The sequence below is a fragment of the Manacus vitellinus genome, unplaced genomic scaffold (assembly GCF_001715985.3).
Source record: "Manacus vitellinus isolate BGI_N305 unplaced genomic scaffold, ASM171598v3 scaffold_32_pilon, whole genome shotgun sequence".
Taxonomy (NCBI): Eukaryota; Metazoa; Chordata; class Aves; order Passeriformes; family Pipridae; genus Manacus; species Manacus vitellinus.
Window position 1 is genome coordinate 4,284,417 of NW_021940460.1, and position 27,319 is coordinate 4,311,735.

Genomic DNA, 27,319 nt, shown 5'->3' on the forward strand with positions numbered 1-27,319 from the left:
CTGGAGGATTTATAAATTCAGTGTTTATGTCCTGTGCAGCATCAAGCAAGCAGGCAGCCCTCAGTGACTGAATAATGTTTAAAGAGCAGTTAATGAACAGGAACATGGTTCAAGGATACAGACCTGGAGACAGACCTCCCAATGTTTTCTTTAGTGACCTCAGCAATGGAAGAGGGAGTTTATTAAATCTCTAGATGAGGCAAAGCTGGAACCGAATGCAAGAGTACTGGAAGGCAGGATTAAAATTTCAAGTGATCTTGACAAATTGGTGATATAATCTGAATAAAATAAGATGAAACTCATTAAGGACAACTGCAGGGCACTGTGCTTTGGCAGGAATAACTTTAACTAGCAAGTACAGGATGAGGGAATGTCAGGCCAGCAGTTCTGCAGAAAAGGTAGAGGATCCCAAACTAAACATGGATTAACAATGATGTACAGGTGTCAAAAAGGCAAATCCTCAGCAGGGCAGTGATATTCCACAGAAGTAGAGGTCATGGATACCATAAGAAAGATATAGACCAGCTGGCAAGTCCAGAGGAGAATACCCAAACAGCTCTACCTAACTATCTAACACGTGACCTGAAGGGAAAATCTGAAGGAGTTGCCATTGTTTTGCTTCTAGAAGGAAAGGAGAGGTGTTAAAACATTTTTAAAAGTACACTGAGGAATTAAAAGTCTCTTAAAAGAGAGGAGGAATAGTTTTCTGTATCCATAATGAGAAAAGTAAGCCATTAGGAGCTTAAATTGCAATAAACCAGACTGAGATGGGATGTTAAGAAAAACTACCAGGACAGAGCACCAAATATTGAAGTGTGTTTTCAGATGACCACGGGGAGTTTCTGCCTTGAGGTTTTTCAGAACAAGGCAGAAAAATGTGTGCCAACAATAATCTGTGTATAATAGATCCTGCCTTCTAGCAGGGAGAAGGAAGAGGGGTTAGGTAACTCTTCCAGTCCTTCCTGGCTACTTCTGAACGTGTTTCTCCTCTGGCAGCTTTGAGTGCAACAGACTTGGTGCTATTTCTGCCTTGGCTTTATCCCACCTGAGTGCACCCCTGCTTTATTGCATTCTTGGTGATCTGATGGATCAAGGGTGTGCCCACAAACTCCCTGTGCTTGTGCAGATCAGTGCCTGACATCAAAGGTGGCATAAATCATTTTTCCCAGGGCACAATCATGCTCAGAGTATGTGTAATTCCACCGGACACAGTCATTGTCTTGCTGATCTCTTGAGTCATCACATTTTTCATCTGCTGAATTATGCTTCAATCTGAGTTATTTTATCCCCTGTATTGCTTTATAATACCCACACAAGTGCTTCACTCAGACAACATTCTCATCTATGGTCAATGAATTTTGCCAAAGTCATGACTTCTGGATCATTTCTTGTGCTTCACACAATAACACCATCTACCAGGTTTACTGTAGGCTGAACTGCTGGTGTAAGTGTGACTTTTTCCAATTCTATTCCATTTTGAGTTCAGCTGTGATTGATTTATTCCAGGTCAAATTCAAGAAATGTCCACACACTATTCTCTCCAGCTTAAAAGGAAAACCACTGCAGTCTCCTAAAATTTTTAGTTTGCCTCAGGTTTGGTTTGACTTCTCAGTAACAGACATGTTACAATAACCTTAGTAATCTTATAATTTAATTTATAGTAGAGGTCTTGAACTCTTACTGTTACTAACCTCTTATCCATCTCCTTCAATTTTCCAAGGTTTCTTGAGTGCTTTGTATATCACAAGGAAATAATCTAGGCATTTTGAGAAGCTAGAAGGGGTTTATCTAAATGATTTTTGGGTTTAGAAGATCTTATCAATTACTTTACTCTCACTTCAAAAGGACACTTCATAATTCTAAAGCTCCACAAGGTTTTATCAGCTAGAACAAAGCTGGTTTTCCTTTAGTTTCTTCTCAGTATCTGCATGAAAGGTGCACTCACTAAATCCAAGGGGTAGGCCTTTCAGAGTTTGTTTGCCGTGATTCTGATAACATTCTGACTCTTTTTTTCAGCTAACTGCTGACTTTTGTCCCACTGTAAGTGGTGCTGAAGAGTTGAGATGGCATTACAGCTCTGGAGATGCTCACAGGTACAACAGTGCTTTTCTACCTTTTTGAGCCACCTTTCAAACTGAAAACATCATCGAAACCAAACCCCTCTTTCTCTGTATCATTCCTTTTTTTCCCTTTCCACTGAACATAAATCAGACTAAACTTTGAATATTCCTTTTACTGTCTGTATTCCCCCTACTTCATTTCTTAGCTGGCTTGCATGTGGGGTGTGTATGTTTAAAGAAATTATAGATATTTTCACAGAACAGTTTCTAATATCTTATGTCTCAGGTTTGCCTGATGGACTAGGAAGCTGAAAAACACTGCAGACCATGTGAAACTCTAAGTGCCCACACAATCCACATCCAGTGGATTATTCTTTGACATGACAGTGTAAGGCTGTCACTTGCATGGAAGGACAGCCCTCCAAGGGCTGCTTTTTCATGACAGTAAAGTGTATAGGGTTGGTAAATTAAAAACCTGCCCCTTACCTCTTTACTTTTCTTCCCCTCGTGCTTCCCTGCATCGTGGCTTTCCAGTACCCACCCTGCCTCCTCCATTGTGAACTGAGTGGGTGAAACACATCCAGATAATTTATTTAGCCCTGATTGCCTGGGCAAATCTTTAATTAACATGCTTATGCTCAGGCATAGAAAGTGTAGCTGTATATTTTGAAATACATTACGTCTGGTTTGTAAGAATAGGACTGTTCGGATTTCAAGGGTTCTCTTCTCAAAACCAGTCCCTCTGATAAATTGAATGGATTATGTTTTTGTTGGCTGTCTTTGTTACCTCCATCACTGTGTTTCCAATTTATCAACATAGTTTTGAGAAATTGTTAGAATATGTTGCACTCGTAAGCACCGTGGGGAGAAAAAATATTCATTTATTACTGCTATTGTGTTTGATTATATTACACATATCCAAAGGACTAAAATGAAATGTCATCTTTAATTCTCCCCTTACAGTAGACAATATCACCCTTTCTCCTCCCTTTCCAAAAACAGCTTGGAAGTCAATTCTTCATTTTCATTTCAAATCAGCCATACAGAGTAGAAGCAAGTGTGCATTAGGGACAGGGCAGAAGGAATGGGAGTCTGGAGATCTGAGCTCTGTTTCTGGCTCTGCCTTTAGCTCTTTCCAGTCTCAAGCAAAGTCATTTGACCTCTGGTCTCCAGTCTCTCAGTTCATGAAATAGGAAGACCATTAGCTTCCTACAGATGTCTCTAATAATTTGCCAGAATCATGTCTTGTCTAATCACCTGTGTTTAATATCTCCCAGGGTCTTGCAAAATCAGTGAAGGCTGAAGCAGCAAATTTTGCATGCAGCCGAAAATGAAATGTTCTTGGGGAGTTAAGACTTAAAGACTATGAAGAGCTTCTGAAGGGGGTAACCCAAGCCAGGAGAATGGGTCAGAAAACCACTGGTGCTGTTCAGTGTCATTAAATATTGATAAATGATCTATCCCAGCTTGTCAGGAGAGGGGAACTTTGTGTGTTTGGGACAAAAGGCTGATCCCAGCCCTCAGCACTCAGCCTGGAGCTGCAACAAACTGCTGGTGGTTGGATGTCCAGCTGAACCCACTTGGGCTGAGCACACACAGCTGAGGACGAGTACCCAGATTAAAGGGGAGGGGAGCCTTCAAAAACTGCTTTGTGGGTGCTCCAGTTCCTGACTGCTTCCTCAAAAGACAAGTGAATTTGGTGTGGTTTGTAGCCCAACTGAGAGGGGAGACCAGAGAGTAGGTGTTTTCTTTTATTACCCTGTCAGGCTGAGTAGAGGGTTCCTCAGGACTGACTTGGAGCAGAATGGCTGAGAGGCTGAGCATCCTAGGGTGAGTTGCTGGGAGCTTTGTGTTTTCTTGTGGGGGGAAAGGCAGGGAAAATGTTCCCCTTGCTGAGGGTGAGAGGAGACTAAAGGGAAGGGTGCTCAGGGCTGGGGACAGAGGGGCCTGTTATATCCTGGCTTCAGGCACTGCGGGCCTTTTGTAAATAAATAGTGCCTGTTTCTGAGTGGGCTTGGTGATCCAGTGCTCCTGCACCAGGCTTTTAGGGCTCTCTTTGAGCTCAGAGTGCTGGTCCATTGCTCTTTCCAGCTCTGGGTCTGGCACACCCGGGGGCAGCTGTTGGGCACCCCCAGGGAGGCCGTGCTGAGCTGCTGTGCAGATTGTACCTCTGCCTCCCTGGGGGATTTGCTGCAGTGATTAATGACAGTGGCTGTTGAAAAACCTGGTGCCTCATTTGCAGTCTAAACTTGTCTGGTTACAGGCTCCAGCCAGGGGCCATTTGTCTCTGTGTGCAGGCTCTGGAGGTGGGCACTGTGGGGGAAGGGGTAGGTGTTCACCTGTGGGTGGAGAACAAATGCCAGATACAAGATGGTGGAGTTTCCCAGTATCTTTTGGGTAACATTTTTCAGCTGTGGTATCTTATAGGAATTGTGTTGCTCTTGAGGAGAAGAAGTCTCTGCCCTTGCTGAGCCCCACAGAGAGGCCTTGGGCCCCTGGCATGAAAGCAAAAGATGTGTTTCAGTGGTACATCAGGGCTGTCTTTGGATGGTCACACAGTGAAGGTGCTGAGGCAGTGTTGAGAGCTTGCAGGATCTGAGGGGAAAAAACTTAGACAGTTGTGTCACCTCAAAAATTAAGTCTCTCCTTGTGGAGTTCGGCTCAGATGAGTCACTTGCCCATTCAGGAGCTGCAGCAGCCCAGGTTCCTCTTGACCTGGGAGGGAATGCTGAAAGGCCAGCAAATGGGGTCTGTGACACTGCAGCCAAATGGGAGATGTACAATGGTTTTAAACACAGACTCTGCTGCAGTACAGAGAGGGAGCTGTGCTGCTGCCTTCCTTCTCAGGGTAGTGCCTTTGTGAAACACCCACATCCTTCCTGCAAAAATGTTCCTCCTGTCTGGGGTTGACTGTGCAGTTCTCCAAGCTCAGGGCCATGCTGGATGATAGGCAGAGGTGGTCTGTGGGAAGTGGTGGCAAAGAGAGTGTTTGTGAATCACAGAATCACGCAGGTTGGAAAAGACCTCGAGGCCACTGAGTGCAACAGCCAACCCCACACTGTCACATTCACGGCTGAGCCGTGTCCCCATGTGATGCCAGAATGTGCAGGATGCACATACTGAAGCAGAGATCACATTCTCGCTGGTTACCTTGCGAGTGAAGCGTCTTAAAAATTATTTATTTCCTCCTTTATCTGTGTAATTTCTGCAGTATGAATATGGCAGCAGGCACAGGCTTTTGGGCAGTGGATTGCCCTCGACCTGGCTCTCGGCTGGGGGTGGGTATTCGTGCCAGCTCTGCCCCGGGGGCCCGCGCAGCCCCGGGCGTTCCGTGCCCCGCGGGGCCGCGGCTCAGCGTCCCCGGCCCGGGCTCGGGGTGCCCGGGTGCCCGCACCCTCGGAGCCCCTTCGCAGCGGGGTCTGCCGCGAGGCCTGGCAAGGGTTAACGCCGAAGCCCCACGCCCCCTTTGACGGAGTCGGACCAACCTCGCCAAATTTGAAAAGGCATCCGGGGCTGAGTGAGCGCCCTGGGCGCCATCGAGCCGCGCTGGCCCCGACCCCTGCGCGGGCAGCAGCCGCCGGGCTTCGGCTTGCCGAGGGACGCGCTTTCCCTTCGGGAGCCGGAGCGGCCCAGCCCGTGTCCTCGGGCCGCGCCCCCCGTGGTCCCCGCTCCCGGGGGCATCTCCCGTGCCGTGGGATCCCGCGTTGACCCGGCCGGGGAGCGCGGTGCGGCCCCGCGCCTGCCGCGCCGTCTAAGAGGAGAAGGGGGAGGCGGTGGGAAAAGCCCGTCCTCGCAAAAATGCAGCTCGCCCTTTTCTTGTCCTGGTGCTGCTGCCTGCACGGGTGCGCGCTGGGCACGGGCTTCCTCTACCAATTCCCAGCATCAACCCTGCAGCACAACTACCCAGAGCAGAGCTCGGGCTCGCCGGGCAGCGGCTTCGCCAGTCGCCGGTGAGTAAGACCGGGAACGCCTCCCGGGAGAGGCGGCTCCGGGGGACGCACGGGCAGCGGTCCCCGCGGAGGGCACAGGAGTGAGCCGGGCTGGGCTGGGCTGCCCGCATCCTAACTGGGATGCGGGAGGCTCCCTACCTGCCTGAGCACTGTCCCTCTCAGGGACAGGGGGCGGCTGGGAAAACGAGATGCTGAGCTTTGGGAAATGACACCCGCAAACTCTCTCCTCTTACCGCCCTCAGCCCGTCGGGGACGGGAAGGGGCTTTGCTGGGTCTGTAGGGCAGCGTGTTCCCTGTGCACGGCGCAGCCAGAGCCGGAAAACCTCCCGAGCCTGGACACGGGGGATGCCGGCAGAGGGAACTGTTATAGCCCTCGGCTGCGAGGAGAAACTTGTTCAGCTCAACAAAGGAAAGCCCTTAATTACAGATCTCTGTTCAAGAGCTGCAGCTTCCAAGTAGCTGTTTAAAACCAAACCTCCCACTCTTCTCCTCTCCTTCCTACCCCAACCCAATTTCTTATAAACTTAATGTAAATCAGTTTTGATTTACTGTATCTTGCTGCTCCAGTAGAGCAAACAATTTAGGCTTCTCCCCCTCCCCTCTGTTTTCTCTGGGTACTTCTCTAGAGGTGAAACAGCTGTTCAGATGAATGAGCTGCACTGTATAAAGCAAGAGAGTGGCTTAACCTGATTCCAGTTGTTCTTGAATTTCACTTTTTTCTTTTTTTTCCCCCTGCCTTTCCCTTAAATGGGGACTTGGGATTTAATATTCAGGGCTCGTCCATCCTGTCTCTACCTCTTTTCCTCCTCCTCTTGCTAATAGCTAGTCCGTGTGAGTTGTGCTGCTGTGGAGGAGGGCTTCTGTTTTAGCACCGCTTATTTGGGCAGGGAATTGGGATACGGATTTCCATCGGGTGTCAGAGGCACAGAGCGGGCACCAGCCCTGTGCCTCGCACGGCTCTCGCATCTGGTGCGGGTTTCGGCCCCGGGTGGGGGTGGGTCTGTCCGCGGGGCTGTCAGAGAGGCCTCGGGCTGTAGGGGGTGTGATGTTAAACTACAGTAACTGTCAAAGGGTTTGAAACGGCAGAAAATTATAGGAGAGTAATGGGATAAACCTATCCCAGCTGGATCTGTTCCAAGGTACCCCCTTCCCAAAGCATGAGCTGCAATGAGAACCACATGTCATTTGTCTTACATATCTATTAGCCTGCAGATCTTTGTTCTGAGCTACCACGCTTACAGCAGTGTGGGCTGTGTCTCTGCTCACCAAAGACCTTCCCCAGTTCACACTCACACAGTTTTCCCATGCCTCAGTGGTTTGGGCAGCTGATGCTTTGTCAGGGGAACGTGCCCCTCTCCAACTCTATAAAGTGTTGTATAAAACCACATAAAGCTGATTTAAACAATGATGTTGGGAAAGCTGGTAGATTTTATTTATTTATTTAGTTAGTTAGTTCAATGGAACTCTGCCATGAGAGAATCTCCTATTCTAGTTTAAAGCAGAGGGGAAAGTAAAAAAATTGCAGGGAGGGAAAAATCACTGGTGGGTGTCATGAAAAGAAAATTCAAGTGCTCAGTCAAATATCACACGTTGAAGCAATCTTTGTATGTTTTAATTTCCCCCTGAGCGGTGGAGTTTTGTTGTTGGCAAATGTCTTAACAGCTTCACTTTCTGATGGGAAAATCTGTGTGGGAAAACTTTCCCCAGCCACAATGTTGGACCTGTGGGGGGAACCTCCTGCCGGGTGCAGCTTCAGGTTGGGAGAGCCGGAGCTTTCTGGATTTAATATGGTCCTCAACGGGAATGAGGCTTTTTGCTCTGAGTCTGACACTGATCTATGTGGGTGTGAAGGGTTTGTTTTTTTTCAAGGACTGAATCAGACTGTTGTTAACACTGTTCAGTGTCCTTTTGCCATTAACATGGGATCTTGGTAGCACCTCAGTTATGTGAGGCAACAGCAGCTCTGTCACAGCAGAGTTTTCTGGCCTCTGCCCGGGAGAGGCTGTGGAAGAGATGAGATGGTGGGAAGGTGATTCCTGTTCATGACACTACATGGCCATTCTCACTTTTCTTCTTCAATCTTCCCAGTGAGTACTTTGTCCAGTGACTTCTGGCACTTCTCCTGAGTCAAAAACAAGCAGGGCCAGAGCACTGGAAGTTACTGCTGCAGCTCCAGGTTTTGGTATGTGTCAGCACATACTGATGGGATGCTCTGCAGCTGACATGTTTCCTTGATACACACCATGTTCCTGCAGTTGTCTTTTCCTGCCCTTAATCAAGAGGTGAAGACATGATTGAGCTGTTTGGGAATCTGCTATCAATATTTTGAAAATTCACTTGTTGTAAGAATTATATTTCTCCAAGGGAGGAAGTTTCTGGGATCCTTTGTGCTGATATAGCCCTTGATAGGAAGGTTGCAGTCTGACTCAGAGATGGGCTCCTGAGGCTCCAAGGACTACTGAACATGTTTTTGTGTCAGAAAACTAAGGCCTTGGGCAGTCTAAGAAGCTTGGGGTGGTGGTAAAGGGAAAATTAGAGGAGGAAGTATAATTATTCACACCCTTCAAAATGAAACTATGGAGTACTATTACCATGCTGGAAGTAGCTTGGTTCTCAAAGAATGGCTGTATCTGTGTTAGTTGTCTCTGGAATTGGTGTTCTCTCACTCTGTTTTCCTGTACTTTCTAATCAGTCATGCCTCAGGCCCCTGTGAGCTCAAGTGTGGGAGTTAAACACTTCTGACACTAGAAGGGCTTCGACTGGAAACCTCTTTGGATGTGAGGTGGAGGTAGCTGAAAGAAAACTCCCAAACATGAACCCAAAAGAAATGTAGGATAATGATTCTTTGTTAGAGTGAGCATTACAGTAGCATCACAGAAGTCATCTGGGTTGGATGCAAAGTCCAGCTGTGATAGGCCTTCAAAACACACCTCACCCTAAAAATTTCTTCCTGTGAGTGAACATTAGAACCACGATGTTACAAACAACAGGACAGTACATGGCATCCTTATCCAGATTATCCTGGTAACTACACATCAGTACTTCTTCTGGTCACAGTAATTCCCAGTGCTTGCTACAGCAGTGATGTTTCTTGGGGATGGATATGGAGAGGAAAGTAATGTCAGTCCATTGGAATCTGTAAGTGCAGCTTTTCATTGCTGGAGACAGAGGCCAGGTGACCTTCATCCATTTCTTGTTGTGCATCCGAGCCCAGCCCAGGAGAGCAAGACCTGGCTTCCAGATCCTCCTTTACCAATGGTTTACTCCATGTCAGAGGGCAAATTGCCCTGGAACAGTTAAACATGCTCTGTGTGCTGCTTTGATGTGGGGAAGATATTTAAACAGACAACACCTTTTCTGTACTACATCTTGTCTTGCTTCCCCCTGAGAAACCTGAAGTGTTGATGCTTTCAGATGTTTAGCTGATGCTTGAAATATGTTGTTAATTATTCCTTGAGGCCACCAGTTCCTTAATAGGTCACTTGAATGTCTGGCTCTGGAGATCAAGATGTCTTGGTGGACCTGTTGTAGGTAGATGTCTTCTTTTCAGAATAACCACCAGTGTTGTGCCTGTGCTGGGCTGGAATTGCTCCTCCCCAGCACACCTGCACTGCACTGTAACAACCTCCAGCCTCTTAGGGGAGATTTTAGTACTTTTAAGTAATTGTGGGTCTCTTTATGTGATAGAAACTTGTTCTTCATATTAAAAGGTGATCTGTACATCAGTATCCCAATTTATGCAGTCTGACAGAACACATATCTGGAGTTTTCCTGTTGGATTTCTGTTAATTCTCTCTTTACCAGAGAAAGATGACTTGAACCTTATTTCGGCCCCAAATTCTGAACCTCTTGTGACTCTTAAGTGGGTGTGGAATATAAAACTCTACATATTGGCCAAATGTGGTTCTCCCTTTTTACTGACAGGATCTTGCTCTCTGAGTCATTCCCTCCATCACCTAATAGTCTGCTCCTTGCCTGGGGTCTCTGGTTTGCTGTGGGCTCTGAGGATGTCAAGTAAACAAACCAGGATTTGTATCACGCTGAGTCCTCTGCCCTAATTCCACTTTGAAGTGCCTGACCCAGGTAACCAAGGGGTCAGAAGGTCTTGAGCTCATCACCAAACCCTGGAACTATCTGGTGTTTGTCTCCTGGACTTTGCAGCCATATGATCTTCATCTGACTCAGTGCTGTAACTTCACAATGCCATTAGCAGTGGAAGCAATGGCAGTGTAAGGGCCTGGTGACACTGGAATGGCTTTGAAATACCAGATGTGACTGGAGTCACTGCAGTAAATTATTCCTTTAGGAAATCTACCATCCTGTCTTTCCAGCTGCTTGTGTGAATCATTTCCTCTCAGGTAGGTTTCATTTACCAACTCTAGGAAGAAAAAGGGAGCAGAGAGGCAAAACAATGGGTGGCAGTGAACTTGTGCTCCCCTTGGGTACATTAACAAATGTGTCTCTTTCAATAACTCTTATTTGTTAATTTTCTCAAAGCTGAGCTTGGCAGTGTCCTAAAATCCTGGCTGAAACAGGCAGGTTAGAAACTTCACAGGTTTTCTTTGGGATGTGATTCTGTGACACTTGAATCATAGAATAGTTACTCACATCTTTGTTTTATTGGATTGTCTTGATACAGGGGGAAAAATGAAGACTGACTTTCAGATGATGATGGCCTGAAAGCATAGAGTGCTTTAGGGCTGCTGCAGTGGGATAGTGGACCAGCCACTCGTGCTTTTTGCTGCATTAGACCTCTAGCATGTCTGGAAAGGTTACTGGTTTGTACAGCACAGATGCCTCTCCTGTAGGGTAATATCAAAATTCATCTGACCATGTTTCTGCAATATGCACAAAGCTCTCAACTCACTTTTAATTAGGCAGATCTAGACAGTGCTTAAACTTACTTCCACTCAGGCATAATGTTTGTTTTGAGGCTTTGAGCACACAGCTAGGCTGTGCCAACTTAGATATCACAAAGATTCTGTTGAGGAGCATGGCTGCAAAAGTAAAAAAAGGCTAATGCTGCTGATTGGGTTCCTGTCCTACATTTCTGAGGTTTTTATATAGTTGAATAATACTAAAGCTCCTGCTTAGTTTAACTGTGCACAGTGTTGTACTGATCTGAGTTAGTCCTTAATGCTGCAGAAGCAAACAAGAGTGGGAACTGTGATATTGTTCCTTATTGGGTTTGTTCCTTTCTTGGAAGAAATGATTTGTTGATGTGAAATTTATTGCATGGAATAACATGGTTTAGATGCTTTGACAAGTTTGGATGAAGTTGAATGGTTTTGATAAGTTTAATGTTTTCCTCCTCTTGGAATTGAACAGACGCGGAAGTGAAGAGTGTGCTTGGGTGAAAGTGTTGTCTGTAATGTCTACCTAGGCTTGACTGCTTGAATCTTTTTGGGAGGACTAACAAATAGGAAGCTGTTTCAGACTCCTTTTCAGCTTCCAAAGCTTGGAAATCATAGTTCTGGCACAGAAAAAACCTCTCCTATCTGTCTAGAAATGGCTTTCCCCCAGAGGACCACACAATGGATGCTACTGAGACAAAAGCTGAAGGCAACTTCATAATGTTTCATGTTTGGAACAGACCAGTCTCTTCTTCCATATCAATATGGTTTATCTGGAAAACAGAATCTACCACTTAAAAACATAGCAGTTGATTTCGAAAGCTCTTTGGAACTGAGAAGAGAAGGTATCTGTGAGATTCTCTTATTGCAGGACTCTACCCCTGTGGTTTGGGTGTCTCCTGTCTGTCCTCCAAGAGCTGAGTAAGGCTGTCCTTATCCAGCCACCTTCCTTTGTGCTGAGCAAACAAACCATCTGTCAAAACTTTAAAGCTAACATGAGGTACCACTACATAGGAATGCCCAGTTCACGTCCAATCTTGACATCAGGTTATGTAGTCAAATGTCTTTTTAATCAATTCCACTTTTTCTGCCTCCAGGAACTGGGTGGAAGGGATGTTCTTTGCAGTGTTTGCGCTGGATACAGGCATGTGTTTGCTCAGAGCATCTCAGAAATGCCACTGCAGTGAAATCATGAGGCAGGGGAGTATTCCCTGGATGTGGTTGTGTAACCAAGTTGTACTGAGTCTGTAGAGTTAAGAACAGGTTCAGTTTTGTTTCTTCTGGGTGTCCCCCACTTTTTTTTCTGTATGTATGTGTGTGCTCTGAAGAGGAGTTGTGTTTGTCTCTCCAGATGGACAAGACTCTTGCTTCCTGCTTTCCACTTCTCAATGGAATAAAAAGACCAAGGCTGTGGGAAGGAGTGCCTCATAAGGGCTGTGTAGGCCAAGGTGTTCCATGAAAGGTACCTGTTTCATGTGAGAACAGTTTTGGGGGTGGACACTGAGGAAGGAGGCACAGCAACTGCAGTTGCAGGGCTGAGTACTAAGGTTCCTGGTCTTCTGTTCTGTATGAGAAATGGGAATAGGATGCTCCTTACCCTGTGCATGTTGGAGCTGTTTAGGACTAAGAAAAGGCAGCAGCATAGGTGCTAAATGAGCTAAATACTCCTTTTGCCCTGTTGTGATGACCCTGTGAGATGGGATTGCTCAGTTAAGGCACTGCACAAAAACTTCCCCTCTTGTCCATGGCTCGTTTTGTTCCCGGGGTCAATCAACATCTGCTTTTTCCCCACAGGACTTTGCTTATTTAGTTGTTCAAAAGTGTGGTGCTGGGAGTTCTCAGCTTGGTTGGGAATGCTCCTTCTCCTTGGGAAAGGGCTGGGGGCAGATGGGCTGGCGGGATGACATAACGTCTCCGTGCCGGGGCTCCCATTGGCCCGGTGCGGCCGTGCCTGGTGGGGTGTGGTAGCCCCGAACGGAAGGGCAGACATTTCTTTTTTGCTGTGTGCTGCTCAGCCCTTATTAAACTCAGATGTTTCTAACCCTTTCCTCCAGGCTCTCATTATTGCTGTAAACACAGCAGAGCACAGGGAGCTTTTTCAAATCCTCATTTGAGGCAGCAATGGGTGACAGCTCTCCCGACACGAATTCAACGCTCCAACCCGAGGACATTCTGCCTGTGTTTTCCCTAAAGAAGAAAACTTTTTTTCTCATTTGATGCCACTTCTCTTGCTCCTGCCTTGGCTTTCTTGGCTTCCTTAATTCCATCTTGTGCTTCCACAGAACCTGTCTGGTTTCTGCCACCCTGCTCAATGTGGGCTGTCTGGCTGCTTTGTCTCATTGCTGTATCTTGTGCAAACTTGGAGTTGTTTGCATTTTCAGTGGCAGTCAAAGTGATGCCAGCTAAAATAAGGTTTCTGTTGCTGTGCTAGGATAACTAAAAAAGGCTCTCCTGGAAGAAAACACCTAGATCTGCCTGTCAGCAGGTCTGTATCTCAGCTGTACCTCTTCCAGATTTACTGTGTGGCTCTGACAGAAAATGATATTTCAGCTTTTTGTGGAGGGAGAAAGAGAGGAGAGACTGCCATGGTAACAGGGCCTTAGATGCTTCCTACCTATGAACCACATCTCACCCACTGTGAGCTACTGTACCCCTTCAGGGGAACTTAGGAATCCTTGGTATCTCTGAATATAGGCTGTTAACTTTGAGGTATATTCAGGCTATTTTTAATCTTCTTGCATTCAGTTCTCCAAGGACTATACTCATTGCAAAGCTACTTAGGAGTCTCAAATATCCATTTAATATCATTCTTTTTCTGAGCTGAGAAATTCTTGGCCCAGTGAGGTATCAGGGCTGCTTTGTCAGAGCATTGACTTGGTAAAAACTGTGTTCCTGCAAGATCTCTGAAGGTTTCTGTCAGAACATCTGTAGGGCTTGTTCTCACGACATTCTTGTATCACTCTAGTCTTGTGTCCCTCATAAATTGAACTGAAGAGCTCTTGATGGTTCAGAACCAGGATATGTCAGGTGTTGGGAAGATCATTGCCATTATGATGCAGTATTTAGTCACTGGAAATACAAGTGATTTCCTTTTGGAAATCCAAGCTATCCTAAGACATTGGAAGATGTCTTAGGATCTGGTCCCTGCCATCTCTGACTTGGTTTAAATTGCCCTTCAAGAGCTTCTGGTGCATGGGAGACACAGAGAGCTGTTCTCATTTGGGTCTCTACATCCCCAAGAAAACACTGATTTAATTAGTGACCATTGCAGCTTTGAGGTGAACTTTTTATACTGCTTTTAATAAACTTTAAAACTAAAATGGCAGAGCTCCTGAGAACTGAGCTGTCAGCTTGTGTCTGGCACTGGCACTGGCAGTACAGGACAGAGAAAATCTGATATGCTTAAGCTCCAGTATTTCAACATGGCAAACCCTGCTAACCTAAACACTGAGGGGGGAGCTGCATTCTTTGCTATGCCTAATCTCTGTATTTTGTTAAACATGCATTCCTGCCAGAACTTTATTGGACAGAACAATAGTGACCAGCTGGGCAAGTGACCCTGGCTTTTCTGGTCGGCAGAGGAATTCGGCATCTGAGGAGTTCAGATTCTCATGTGCAGCTTAAAGTGATCTGGATTTAGTTGCTTTTAATTATTAGCTGGCTGATTCATAAGGCTTTGTTTTCCACACTCTTTCCCAAGAAAAAGGCTATTTCCTTAAATGCTCAATGTACATTCTGTAGAGCAGCACAAAGTCTGGGAACTGAGACTTGCAAGTTCTCTCTCTCTCTTTTCTTTCCCCTAAATAAAATGGGAATAGTAATATTTCCCTTCATGTAAGGGAAGGCTCTGGGGAGTATTTCATGAGGGTGTGGTTATATCTTGGAGGGAAAACTGCAAAATCCAAAGTACTGTATATGAATATATGCAGAAGTTTATAATAAATCTATGAATGATAATACTTGGCACTTGTATAAACTTCCACTTACAGAACAGAGGTCGTTGTGCTCCCTGTTTACTGCACCTCTCTGAGCCTGGAAAGTCTTTGGGAGTTAGTCTTTGCAGACAAGGATTTAGTTTGAAGGGGAAGCTGAGAGGTGAGAGAGGGAGCTGAGCAGGGCAGGCTGGATTGCCCAGCAGCAGAGGGCTGGGGGATGGCACAGGCTGGGGTGTTTTCCTGTCCCCAGTGCCAGTGAAGGTTTTTGGGAGCCTGAATGTGGGACATACCTTTAAAACCAGCATGGACTGACAGGCTCAGGGCAAAACTGACTGTGGCCAAGTGCTCCAACGCTGGTGCTGTTTGGTCACACCAAAGGCAGGTCTGGGCTGGGATGCTGCTGCAAGCTTTGTGTTCCCATCTGAGGTACAGCAGAGAGCAAAAAGGCAAATTGGCTCTGTAGGATGTTCCAGTGCTTGGCTTAATGCTGCTGTAAATCAGCGTAACCTGCAGCAAAAGCTCCAGTCTCCCTGCAGTGTATTTCAGGATACAGCACTGAGCCAAAGGGCTTAAACTATCACACAGTAAAATGCTGTCTCTTAGGCAGCTGTTACTGGAAGTCACTAATGTATATCACAAATGATACGAAAATTTTGGATTACAAAGCGGTAGGAATTCTTAGGCTGTCGGCCTGTGGATAAGCTCTGAATGAGTGTGCGTTGCAAGCAGAAATAATAGGATCTCGTTTTGCCAAGCACCAGAGAAATACTTGAGGCCTGATAGTGTAATTAAAAGTCTGCTCAAACCCTTGCAAGACCTCTGCAACCAAACCCCTTGGAAGTTTACTGCAAGGACTGCAGCAATGGACTAATTTTCTTGGGTAACGTCCTTTGAAACAATCGAGCTCTCTAATTACGGCTGTCAGGCCTTGCTGAGTGGTTGTTGGTGTCTGAACTAGAAGGTTTTCAAAGTAACTTCTGCAAATGACTGTAGAACTTTGCTGACAGTAAAGTTTGAGCTCCCAGGTACCATTTGGAGAAGTTACTGGATAACCTTTGGGAAGGTTGGGGTGAAGCTGTGTCTCTGCACTGGCTGGGAAGAGCAGGGAGAAAAGTGGGAATGTGGAATTACAAGAATCATCACAACTTGTCTCTTGAGTTGGAGACTGGACTGGATTATATTGGACAACACCTTGTGTCTGGGTTATGGATTGGGGTCTGAACATCCCTGGGGAGTTGAGACTCACTTTGTACGGCACCTCTGTGAGCTCTGTGTTTGGGGGTGGTTTTTTATTGGGGTTTTTTGTTTGTTTATTTTGTTTGGTTTTTTTAATCAACCAGAAAACCCCACCTAAGACCAACACCAAACCCCACACAAGCATTTGACCAGAATTGGGCACCTCCCATGGACTTTTGGCTGAAATGTTGCCAGTAATAGTTAAATAGGTAAACAGGGGCTGCTCCTGTGGTCAACCTGACAGCAACTGGAACCTGTTTGATAGCTGTTCTGTCACTGCATACTCTGAGGTTCAACCAAGCTTTTTGACTTGTGTATGAGAATGGTTTCAACAGACTCACACCAAGTTTTTTTGCTGTAAGAAGCACGTGACATGAGTGTGTCACAGCCATTTAATTTGACATTCAGCTCTGCTGTTTTCAGATGGACATCCCTGTGGACTTCCTTAGAAATGGCTCAAGTGAGCACTGTTTAGGTTGGACACCAGGAAAAGGTTTTCCTCAAAGGGTGGTTGGGCACTGAACAGGCTCCCCAGGGCAGTGGGCACAGCCCCAAGCCTGAGTTCAAGGAGCATTTGGACAATGCTCTCAGACACATGCTGGGATTGTTGGGATGTCCTGTGCAGGGCAAGGAGTTGGACTCTGATCCAGACAAGTCCCTTCCAACTCAGAATATTCTATGATTCCGTGTTGCAATGGCAGTTCTGGTTTTGGTTGCAGGGTGGCTAAATTTGGCACCATCCTTTGCTGGGACACTGCATGTAAAAATTTCTCCAACCTGTGCTGAAAGGTGCACAGGAAAACTCTCATATATGTGTGTGTGAGGGGGGAAAAAACATGAGCAGCTTGGAGCTGTGGTGTGTGAAGGCTGTTTGTGTACATATTTAGTGCAATAATAAACACAGACTGTTACTGAGCAGCCCTGTGTCATTCACAGCTTTGTTGGTTTGCCTGCAGTAAGAAAAAAACCCAGTAAGCTGTTCTTCCCAAACTATGAAAAAGGTACCAGAAATACAGAATAACTGTCACCCATCGATAAAATTCAGGTTATAACTGCTTGTTTTAGTCAAACTTTTATCTTCTGCACTACTTCTGTCACTCTTCATCCTCTGATTGAAAAACTCTGGGTAAACAGAGGAGGAGAAAAAACCTTCTTCTCTCTTTAATGGCTTTGCCTTGAATTTGCCCCAAGCTTTTGCAAGTAGTGTGTTTAAAATGGGATGTGGGTGTATGCAGTGTCAGCCACTCTCACAGACTGAGACCCCCCTCACCAATAACTCCAGACATTCCCTTTCCCAGCAGAACAGTGAGGGATGCCTGTGAAGCCTCTGCTTTAGGAGTAGGGATCATTTGTGTGCATCAGTTTGCACCCTCACCAAACCTGTGGTTCAAGTGCTGTTGGGGATTTTCCCCCTTTGCTGTGGAGGAGCAGTTTGGTTGCTCTGCCCTTTTGCATGGGCAGGTAACTTGAAACTTCGACAACCAAAAACCTCCACGAACCCCTGTCTAATGGAGTTTGCTGTCCAATTCCCCCCAGAACAGGGCAGGAATTTTTCTGACCACATGTCTGTATGTCAGACCTCCTGCTGTCCCCTCTCTTGCTCGGTGCTGCCTCCTCCCCATCCGGTTTCCCACGTGTGTACTGGGGAATGTTTCGAGGCAGTGTTATCATTCCAAAGGAATCTACTGTGCGTGCACAGGCTATGGAGGGTTGGGGTTTTTTTTTCAGCTGTTATTACTTGGCCAAATCAAACCCATTTTCCACCTGGATACCGACATGTAGATCTCCTCCCTCAAGACCCTCTCCCTTCCAAAGAGAGGCTTCCAAAGCACCGAGGCACTAAAGCGGTTTCTTAGATTGCTCAAGAATTTTTTAATAACAGGGGAAGGTGTTGGTGTTTCTGTTCACAAGAGAAAGCCTTGCTTTTTTTAAGCTTTTTTTTTTTTTATTATTTCTAATGAACAAACTGGATTGTAGCAAGGTTTAAAAGGAGAATACACATAATTGTTCTTGGCTAGAAATGAACTATGGAGATTGCTTCCAAAACCAAGGAAAGCTTAGGAAGTTGTTAAAAGCAGAAGAACCTTTTACATTGAAAATAGGTAGGTAGAGCACTTAAGTTTGTAGATGTCTCTTTACAGTCTGTCTGTAGACAGATATCGAAGTGCAAAGGGTTCTGTGTGATTAAAACAATCTGCTTAAAACTGAGTTTAAAACTTGATGAGGCAACACAGTGTTCACTAGCAAGGGTTTGGGTGATCCACAACAAATGCTGTGTAGTTATATTTTTTTATGGCATTGGATGGATGCAGCCAAGAGAGTGGAAGAGTGGGAATGTGGAGGAAGGTGAAAAGGGGGTTGCTGGTACAGCAGATTGTGCCTGTAACTACCCCATCCAAGCTGTGTTACAGTCACAGGGAGTTCTGAAGGAGGCTTCTACTTTGTGCAGAGGAAGCACTTTGAAAGGGCTCCTGCTTTGGCAACTGGGAGGTGTTTTAGGGCAATTCCCTTCATTGAAATGGGCATTGGGAATGACTGGCTTGAGGGGGAGCCAAGGAAGGAAAAGATGTGATCGAGTAACCATCCATGGATGTGGACATGTTTGTAAAGGCTGTTGCTAGTTTACTCCATTAAAGGTGGGTTTTGAGAGTTTTAGGCTGCGCAAGTCAGAATTTATTAACCTTGAAGCTATTGATGCATCCTCCTGCCTTAGCCCCCTGCTTCTGATCTCCCTCCCAATATACCCTTTACTGTTGTAAAGGGCAAACTCAGCTCTCTGATCACGCAACAGATCCCACTTCTGATGTTCCTACTTCCCTACACATGAAACTCCCATGGGTGTGACTGGAACAATAGGATTATTTTCCAAATTATTTTTTATTGTAGTAACGCCCAGGACAGCCTTGTGCCAGACATGGCAGACGTGGGATGAAAAGTTTTCAATTTAAATAGCAAATTAACACACAGGCTTTGGGGGTTGTTTTTCAGCCTGATTAACACTTTGAATGCCCAGGCAGAGGGGTTTTCCAAGGCTTTGTTGTCATTAGATTGGGTCTCACATGGCTCATCTTGGGATCTCTGAGCTGGGCAGGCGAAAGACATCTCATTTAATCCACTTTCCACAACACAGCCTGATGTTCAGAATGACCTTGGCACATCAGTAGAGCAGTTCCTAGAGAAAAGTGCTTGGCTCTTGAGGTACAGACATGTGGATGGGGTACAGCTGTCCCCAAAAGAATCTTCCTGGAGCACCAGCAGTATTCTTGTCTCAGGCTGATGGGTACCTGAACTTCAGTTGCCTCACTGAACACAAGTGGCTAATCTGACAAATTAAAAGGGGAAAAGAGAAATTGTTGATCTCGAAGCCAAATAAGAAGATGGATTTGTCTAGACTGGCTTATTGTTTCTAATCACCTCCTCCAGCACAGGAAACATTAGAGAGCTGTAGGGTTTTCTTGCACTTGAAGAAAGGCTGTTTCCTTGGCAGTTCCAGTGAGGTTGTCGTGTCTGGCTCTTGGGCAGTCACTGGAAACAGGCTGAGCCTGCACACACCTACTGCAGCTTCACTCCAGGAAGAGAGGTCCCTTTGGCTCCTGAAATCCTGTTCCCAGCAATGATGGGCAACCACAGGATAGGTAATTATTTTAGAAATGTCTGCTGTGTAGTGCCTTGTATACCAGAGCCCACAAACTCCTTTACCAGTTGCTGAACATACTGAAGACCTGGACTGAATGAAATAATTGTAATGTGCTAGAGGAGTCCTGGGTTCAGTTTACCTGACACAGCTGTCTGTACAGGTATTTCCAGTTGCATCCTAACACTTGTGAATCTGAAGCTGATGCTCTGATCTGGTTTGTGATACCTTTTGGGGCTCACTGCTCTGTTGAAAACCAAAAAAACCCCACATCTGAATTCCCTTAAGGAGAAACCAATGTGTTGTCTGGGGGATCTTCAATATATATCTTTTTTTCTTTTTAGCTAGCAAAAGGATATACCTGTACTACTCTAGTGACAGCAGCATCCCCCCTGTCCAGCTCCAGAAGAACCCCAAACCTGCCTGTCCCACGGGCAGATTAACATCACGCAGTCGATAGGAAGCAATGACTCGATCGTGCCATCTTGTTTTTTCCTCTGATATGCTCAACACTCTCCTTTTGACATTGCCTTTTGTTCTTGCTGTAGTTTGTGGTTTTTGGTGCCAGCATAATGCTAATGAAAAACACTGCTGCACTTAGGCCCAGTGTCCCTGTCATGCATGTGGCATTCATTGCTGCTGGGGCTTTGGCACCGGGGGCTGAATGTGAAGCACAGAGATGTTCTGTTGCCCATACAGAGCTCTATAAGCAAACAAATGAATTTGGGAGCAGCCCCTGTTCAGTCCTGGCAGACTGGTTGTCCATGCTGATCCAGGCTCTGGAGGGAAAAGGGTGTGATTTGAAGGAGATACTGAAAACAGCAGGAGCCTCATTTGTCCATTTTGAATTGTGCAAAGTGTTGTTTTGTTACTGGGTGATGTAGCAGGGGGAAATAAAGACAGACTGACTTTGTGGGTGGTGGAGGAGAGGCTGCACCACAACAGCAGTGCTAGTAAAGCACAGGATGCTGTTACAGGGTTTTGCTGACTCTTTATGCCAGTTTTCTTCATGCTTTTCTCTCTGCAAAGGTTTTGAGGTTGAGCAGGTGTGTGCCAGTGTCCTATCCTTCCACTTAAAATTCCCACTCCACCTCCAACTAATTCAAAGTTAAATTCTGAATGGATTTTTGTAAACTTAGAAGTACTGACTTTTATCAGTTAGTCTTGTACTTGTAATCAGGATCAGGATCCCTGTCCTCAGCTTAAGCTGTTCTAGATCAGATCCTCAGAGGAGGACACAGCCAAGTGCCAAATGTAGACTTTGAACACGGGGATCTGTTTCAGATTAAACAAATCCCAGCTCTCTACTTTCAGTCAAGGTCTTAAGGATTTTTTTTTTTCTGTGATCCCACTCCTCCTTCCAAGGTCAGGCTTCTTAGGAATGAACAAATGAGTACTATGGATGTATTCACAGTGTGAAGGTGTTAGACCCACCTACAACCAGGTTATCCAGCTGTGCAAAAATGTTTAGACTCAGGTTCTTCTTTTGAAAGGCTTTCAAGGAGCTTTTATGTTGCAAAAATGACTTGGTTGTAATTGTGCATGATTTCCACACTGCATGGATATCAAATGCCAGATTCCATCAAGTCAGTCTAATTTAACAGAGACAGATTCCATGGATATTTTTGTGCATTTCCTCTTTCCTCCCTCTGTGAACAGTGGAAACTACTGTCTTCTCATTGATTGTGATAAGCTCAGGGAGGGAGCAGCAAAACATTTCAGTGCATAGAAAAATGTCTGTAAAAGCAAAGCACTTCAAAGGAGTGAACCCCCCTTTTATTTCTGAGCACTCAGTCATGGACTAACTTCTTTCGTTTCCATGATGAGGATAATTATGGTTCAGGTCAACCATATTTATTGTTTGATTCAGCTGGAACGTGTCACCAGCAAACTCAGAAGGTGGGTATAAATCAGAGGGACTTTATGCTGGAGAAATTTGCCTTCTGCCTTCTCACCCCTGTCCCCTTATGAACATATGAACAGGTATGTAGGCATAGAGGGCCATGATTAATTTATTATTAATAAGAATTAGAATTATTAAAATATAACATTAAGTTAAATATTAAATTATAATTATTAATTACCTGCCTGATCAACCTTTTCTGTGTTTGCTTCTGCCTCTTATATCCTGCATTTATATCAGGGATGAGGTCCAGGGTGGCTCTGCTGTACAAATGAATCCATGTGTGTCACAGGGGAGTGCTCTCATCTTCAGAGCCCCTCCTGCAGTAGCTGCAGCAGTTGGAAAATCCCTTTGAATGGGGTTGGGGATTGGAAGAGAAGGGGAATGGTTTCATGGCTGAAGAAGCTGAATGTTGCTCTGGGAGCTGCTTCCCTCCTTGTCTCTGAAGAAGAGTTGCTGTGCTCCATGGTATTTAGCTATTCTGCTTCCAGGTGTTTAAAAATTCCAGTAGGGAGAAGTTTTCCCTTAACCCCTGTAGCTTTGATGACTGCTGAAGGGTAAGGTAAAATCTTGTGCAGTTTCCCATGAATTGAAGAAAGCTCAGCCCTCAAGGAAATGCTGTTTGGAGGGTCAACCCTGCACACAACAAAGCAAGGAAAGCACAGTGAAATGTGCTTGGCTACAGAATTTGCTGAAGATTGAAGCAGTTGTGCAGACTAAACTGTGTTTTCCTCCTAAGGTAAAGATTCCTCTAGGACTAAACTCCCTCCAGCAGGCTCTGATAATCCACTTTGTGTGGGAAAACTTAAGGCTGTTATTGGCAACTGAGTATTTGAAGTGCACTGAGCACAGGACATATTGCCCCCCTGGGGAAGGGTTATGCTATTGGGAGGTTCCGAGATAAATTGTCCCATCTTACTTGGGGAGCCAGAACTTATTTTTATGGCCACTTTGTTCAGACTCTTACTGGGGGGGTGGAGTGGTGGTGTGTGCAGAGAGACTGGAGCTCCTTCCAATCTTTGTCTGACCAACACAGCAAACTGGGAGACCTGGAACTTGTCTTATTCTTGTTCGTGCCTTTGGCTCTCTGCTGCTTCAAATGGCTGCTGCTGTCTGGCTGCAGAAACACCAGCAGCCTTCCAGTTTTATTCATTTCCCAAAATGAATGGGCTGTTACAAAGATTTTTCTCCCTTTTTCACGGGAGTCAGGGTAACCTCTGTTAGTGACTGTGAAGTGCTCAGTGGGAGCAAGGCATGCGTAAAACATCAATATTGACAACGAGATTACTGTGGCTTGTCGTGTCTTCTGACTTGCAGACCTCTTAAAACTTGTACTGGAAGAGCAGAACTGAACCCTGCCATCATAAGCTCATGCACAGCCACCCCCTCGCCTCTGCCAGGTGGTCTTTGATGGATTCCTCAGCAATGGTCCATCAATCTACAGGCCTGAATCAATCCATCAGCTCTGAACATTCCAATATTGTGGAGACTGCTGGTTACAACTGAATTTTGTAGCTGGCTCTTTGCTGGGCAACAAGCTGGATGACAGCCTTGATCCTGAAACCTAGTTACCTGGGGAGAGCAGGAATATGACCAAGAACAGGAGAAACTTAAGCCCAGTTTGGCTTTCATCTGAGCTTTCCAGTAACATGGGATGGGATTGTTTCCTCTCTAGCCAGGTCACAGCAGTAAGGAGTTATCTGCCCACAGCCAACTGAATTAGCTGGTAAACTTGATCCTCATGTGTGATTGAAGCACGTTCAGGGAGGGGTGTATTTGTGGATAAGAAGTGAATAATGCAGTTTTACAGAACTGGATTGTTCAGGAGATACCCCAGAGAGCCTGGCAGCCTTTGAATCTGGATTTCTGGGCATGTAGAGGGCAACTTCTGTTCCTGGCCTCGGGGGAATATATAAATAACTAACCCTCCTAGCACCAGGCTCCAGCACACAGTGTATGGATTGCTGTTCTGGCAAAGCAAGTGGGATGCTGTACTATTTACACAGAGAAAAGGGCACAGTTTGCTTTCATTGAGTCAGAACAGCAACTTTTTCCCAGTGAAAGTCAGTGACCTTCTGATTTTATTGAAATTCCTCTCTAGGATTGCAGGGAAATTGATAGCTCCAGTGAAAAATGTCATGAGGAAACTTGGGGAAATCTATCTAGCTATCAAAACACTCCTACTGTTTTCTGTGCCCTAAATGTTGATCTCTGCTAAGTATAACACACAGTGTGTTATCCTTATGGAAACAAAAAGATAATTCAGTGCAGTTGTTTACACAGGACAAAGCTTTAGGGCAAGTCACAAGCATCAGAAATGCCAACCTTACTGAGAGACTTCTGGGGTATTTGTTGGGTCAGTTCATGCCCAAACATATGCAACAGGTGCTGATGAAACAATCCTACATGTTAAGTGTTCCCCCACTCCCAGAAAGAATTCTCTTCCTCATGGCTTGACCAGTTAAGTCTTGGTGGTTTGAGCTTTTGTGTTGGCACTGAGCTTTCACTGCAAGTACTAAACCCACACCAAATCTCTGCCTTTCTCAGCTCTACAACAGCATCAAAGGCTTTGTGCAGAGTCCAGCTGGTAGGATTGTGTTTGGAAGTGCAGCATTTCACGCTGGTGGGAGCCTGGTGTGCTCTAAGGCCACGGATATCGGGGAGTTGGAGCCACATCCTTCACCCCAGGGAGCACATCAGGTCCTGTGTGTGGGAGGTGGTGCCTGCTGTAGGTCTGTCCCTAGCAGGGCACGGCAGCCAGTGGGTTTTGTGTGTGGAGCTGAGCTGCCATCCCATTGAAAGGAGTGATTAGGCAGGAATGTGGCCGCTTTCATTTTCGACTCGCACGCTCCTGATTAACCAGGCGACTTGCTGGGTCCTGATCACTTCAGCCCTGACACTGTTCAGTTCGTGATCCCTTCTCCAGTGAAATGAAGCCTCCTAAGAGCCAGTTGGCTTTTCTCTTGCAAACCACCTAGAATGTCCTCCAGGGACCCCCAGGAGACAGAGAAGCCTGGGTAGAAGGCAGCAGTTTGCACTAGGAAAAAAGCAGACGTGTGCTGTGGTTGTGAGCATTTCTAAGGATTCACAGGGGGGATGAATGGATGGAGGGATCCCTTACACACCCTTGGAGTTTGTGGGCTTAGGGAACAGTCCTGGGCAAATCCAGATGGTGAGAAGAGGGAAAGAGGAAGGTTGCTGTCAGTGTCTTCCCATCTATGAAAGGACTGTGCTAAGCTAACTCAGTCATGCTATCCAGGAATTAAACTTTGATATGTGAGTATATGACTCTTCTGGAACCTACAGTGTTTTAGCTTGAGTATCTGTTACCTTACACTTCTCCACCCTCTGCAGTCTCTTTTCCCTCTCACTGTTGGATGACAGGCTGTACAGACATCCAAAATCTCCAGGGGATGAACTCTGCTTCCAAATAAACATCTGATGAGGGACACGGGAGGTTCACAAAGCCAGTGGGGTGCAGACAGGGCTTCCTCTCTGGCATCAGAATCAAATTGCAGCTCCAGCTCTCTGTGTAAGTCCAACTTCCCCTTGAGATCCCTTGACCTGTGCCCTGGAAGGTGAGAATTTCTTGTCTTCTCCAGTGTCCAAGTGCCTGAAGGCATCACTGCTCATGCTGAGTCAGCAGAGAGCAGGCAACTCCCTCCCAGCATCTGCTGAGGGAGGGGTCTGTTTAAGCTCAGAATAGTTTTCAGAGTGTGTCCAAGTGGAAATAAACTACTGATTTTGTTGTTCCATTTAGCCTGAAAGGTCCACAGTAACATCCTGAACCTACACACTAAATACAGTTGGGCATCTGCTGGCATCAACAGCCATATTCCCTCTGGAAAAACATGTCAGCTGTGAGCAAGACATGAGATCTTGGTCTGTAGCCCCAGAGTGAAACTGTTTAAATCAGTAGCTTGTGGGCCACGGTCTCTGTTGCCCATGAAAGTCTTCCAAGAATTAAATAGGCTGTGAGAGGAGGGTGTCCCTTTGGAAAAGGCTGGGGGCAATGGCCCCAGTGAAACTTGTCTCTCTAAGCAAAGACCAATTCCCTGTGACATTGCAGGACATCACTCTAAATATGCTGGTGATGAGCACCCAGAGATCTGACAGACCCAACCCTAAAGGAGCTGCTGTTTGGATTGTTTTGTTTGCTTGCTTGGAATATTCTCTTGGAATAAGCAGCAATGTATTCTCTGCCATCCTGGATGTGTGCCAGTAGAAGTCCTAAACCTTCCCTCCTAGCATCTGTATATAATATAAAGGGTCATTTATAATCTCCCTAAGCCGTGATGGGGCCTTTCGTCACGTTGTGTGAAGCCTACTTGCCTTCTGGAGGCTGTTCTTGCTGACTTCTGGCTTGCAAAGAGAAATCTTGGGGTGGTTTTGTCTGTCTGTCTTCTTTCTGTTGTAATCACTGTGCTCTTACATCTCCAGTGAGTTCCAAGCTGTACATCCTAATGCATCCTTGATCAGCTGTGTTCCTGTCTGCCTCACCTGCTCGTGTGCCACAGTAAAAGATACCTAAAAGCTGCATTTGTAGGAAAATCATGTCATTTATGGAAAGCCAAGAGTGTGATGCTTTATCAATAGGAATGTACCTTTCACTCCTGGCTGTGGGTATCTTTAACCAACCTCTTCTTTCTGTTGGTAAAGAGAGAAGTTGGAGAAATCTGTGTCCACATTGGATTAGCTGAGTATCTTTGGGGTCTGACTATTTTTTTTAAATTTTTTTTTTTTTTGTGCCCTTGTGATCCACTCCTTTAGAGAAGACTCATAGTGCTGAGGTGATGAGTGGTGTGCTGCTTTATCACTGTCACTGCACTCTGTGCTCCTGCTCAGGGAGGTGAAAGGTTGTCCCTAGGTTGGAGTGAAAGGTCTGTTATCCTGCCCTGGGCTACCAGTCCTGTTCAGCCTGGCAAACCCAGGTGATGGCTTCAGGCAAGGAAAGCAGTGAATGGAGAGCTTCAGGGGAGCTTTTCACTTCCTCTAATGATTGATCCCTTTTATAACAGGTCCCTGAGCAGGTCATGTGGAGAAATGAACCTGGGGAAGTGTTGGGTTTCTCCCCACCCCAGCGTGCTCTGTCCTGTGGGCTGTAGAGTGGGAACAGCCTTTACCTCCAGCTGCTGCCCAAGACTGTCACTAAGTTGTAACATGGTCTGTTCACCACATCTCACTTTTGTGGAAGGCTTTTCCCAGGCAGAAGTTACAACTTGACTGCCAAATTCCTTGGACCTGCTCTATCTGGTCCTTGGAATAAGCTGTTCAAAGGTGTGAGACCTACTCAGATAACAGTGGGTTTGAGCTTGTTTAGAAAGAAAATCTATGTGCCTTCCAGCCCCACCTGCTGAATGGAAACCCTGGCAAAACCAGCTTTGTACATGGTGCAAAACAATCAACCTTTCCTGCAGTTTTTGACATAGGCAACCTGCACAGTGCCACCTGTTCAGCTCCAGATCCACAAATGTAGTGCTAGACCCCCAAGCTGGTTGAAAATAATCCTTGAAGGAACAAGATGGCATTAAATCTGAGTTTATGCAAGGGAAGACTAAAGAGGGTAACAATTAGTTTCCAATTTCTCCTTGGCAGTTGCAGTTTTGAGCTGCCATTATATATTAAGCAGAGCAGATAAGCTGAGAGAATCCCTCTGGCAATTGTGGAGTCTACTTCCATCCCCTGCCTTTCTCTTCTGGGGTGTGCTGGGCTGTTCATCTTTGTTCACCTCATTTCCCTTCAGGAATA

General features: G+C 45.9%; 1 protein-coding gene across 1 annotated transcript in view; it reads left to right on the forward strand.

Annotated features, from left to right (window-relative positions):
* The first annotated feature begins 3,840 nt into the window (after nt 1-3,840).
* LOC108640377 (collagen alpha-1(XXVI) chain-like) overlaps nt 3,841-27,319 on the forward strand; it is a 36,811-nt gene continuing 13,332 nt past the window's right edge. The window contains exon 1 of the mRNA XM_018076523.1: nt 3,841-3,890. Within this exon, the coding sequence (XP_017932012.1) occupies nt 3,865-3,890 (26 nt within the window). The 5' untranslated portion in view covers nt 3,841-3,864. The remainder of the gene's footprint in view (nt 3,891-27,319) is intronic.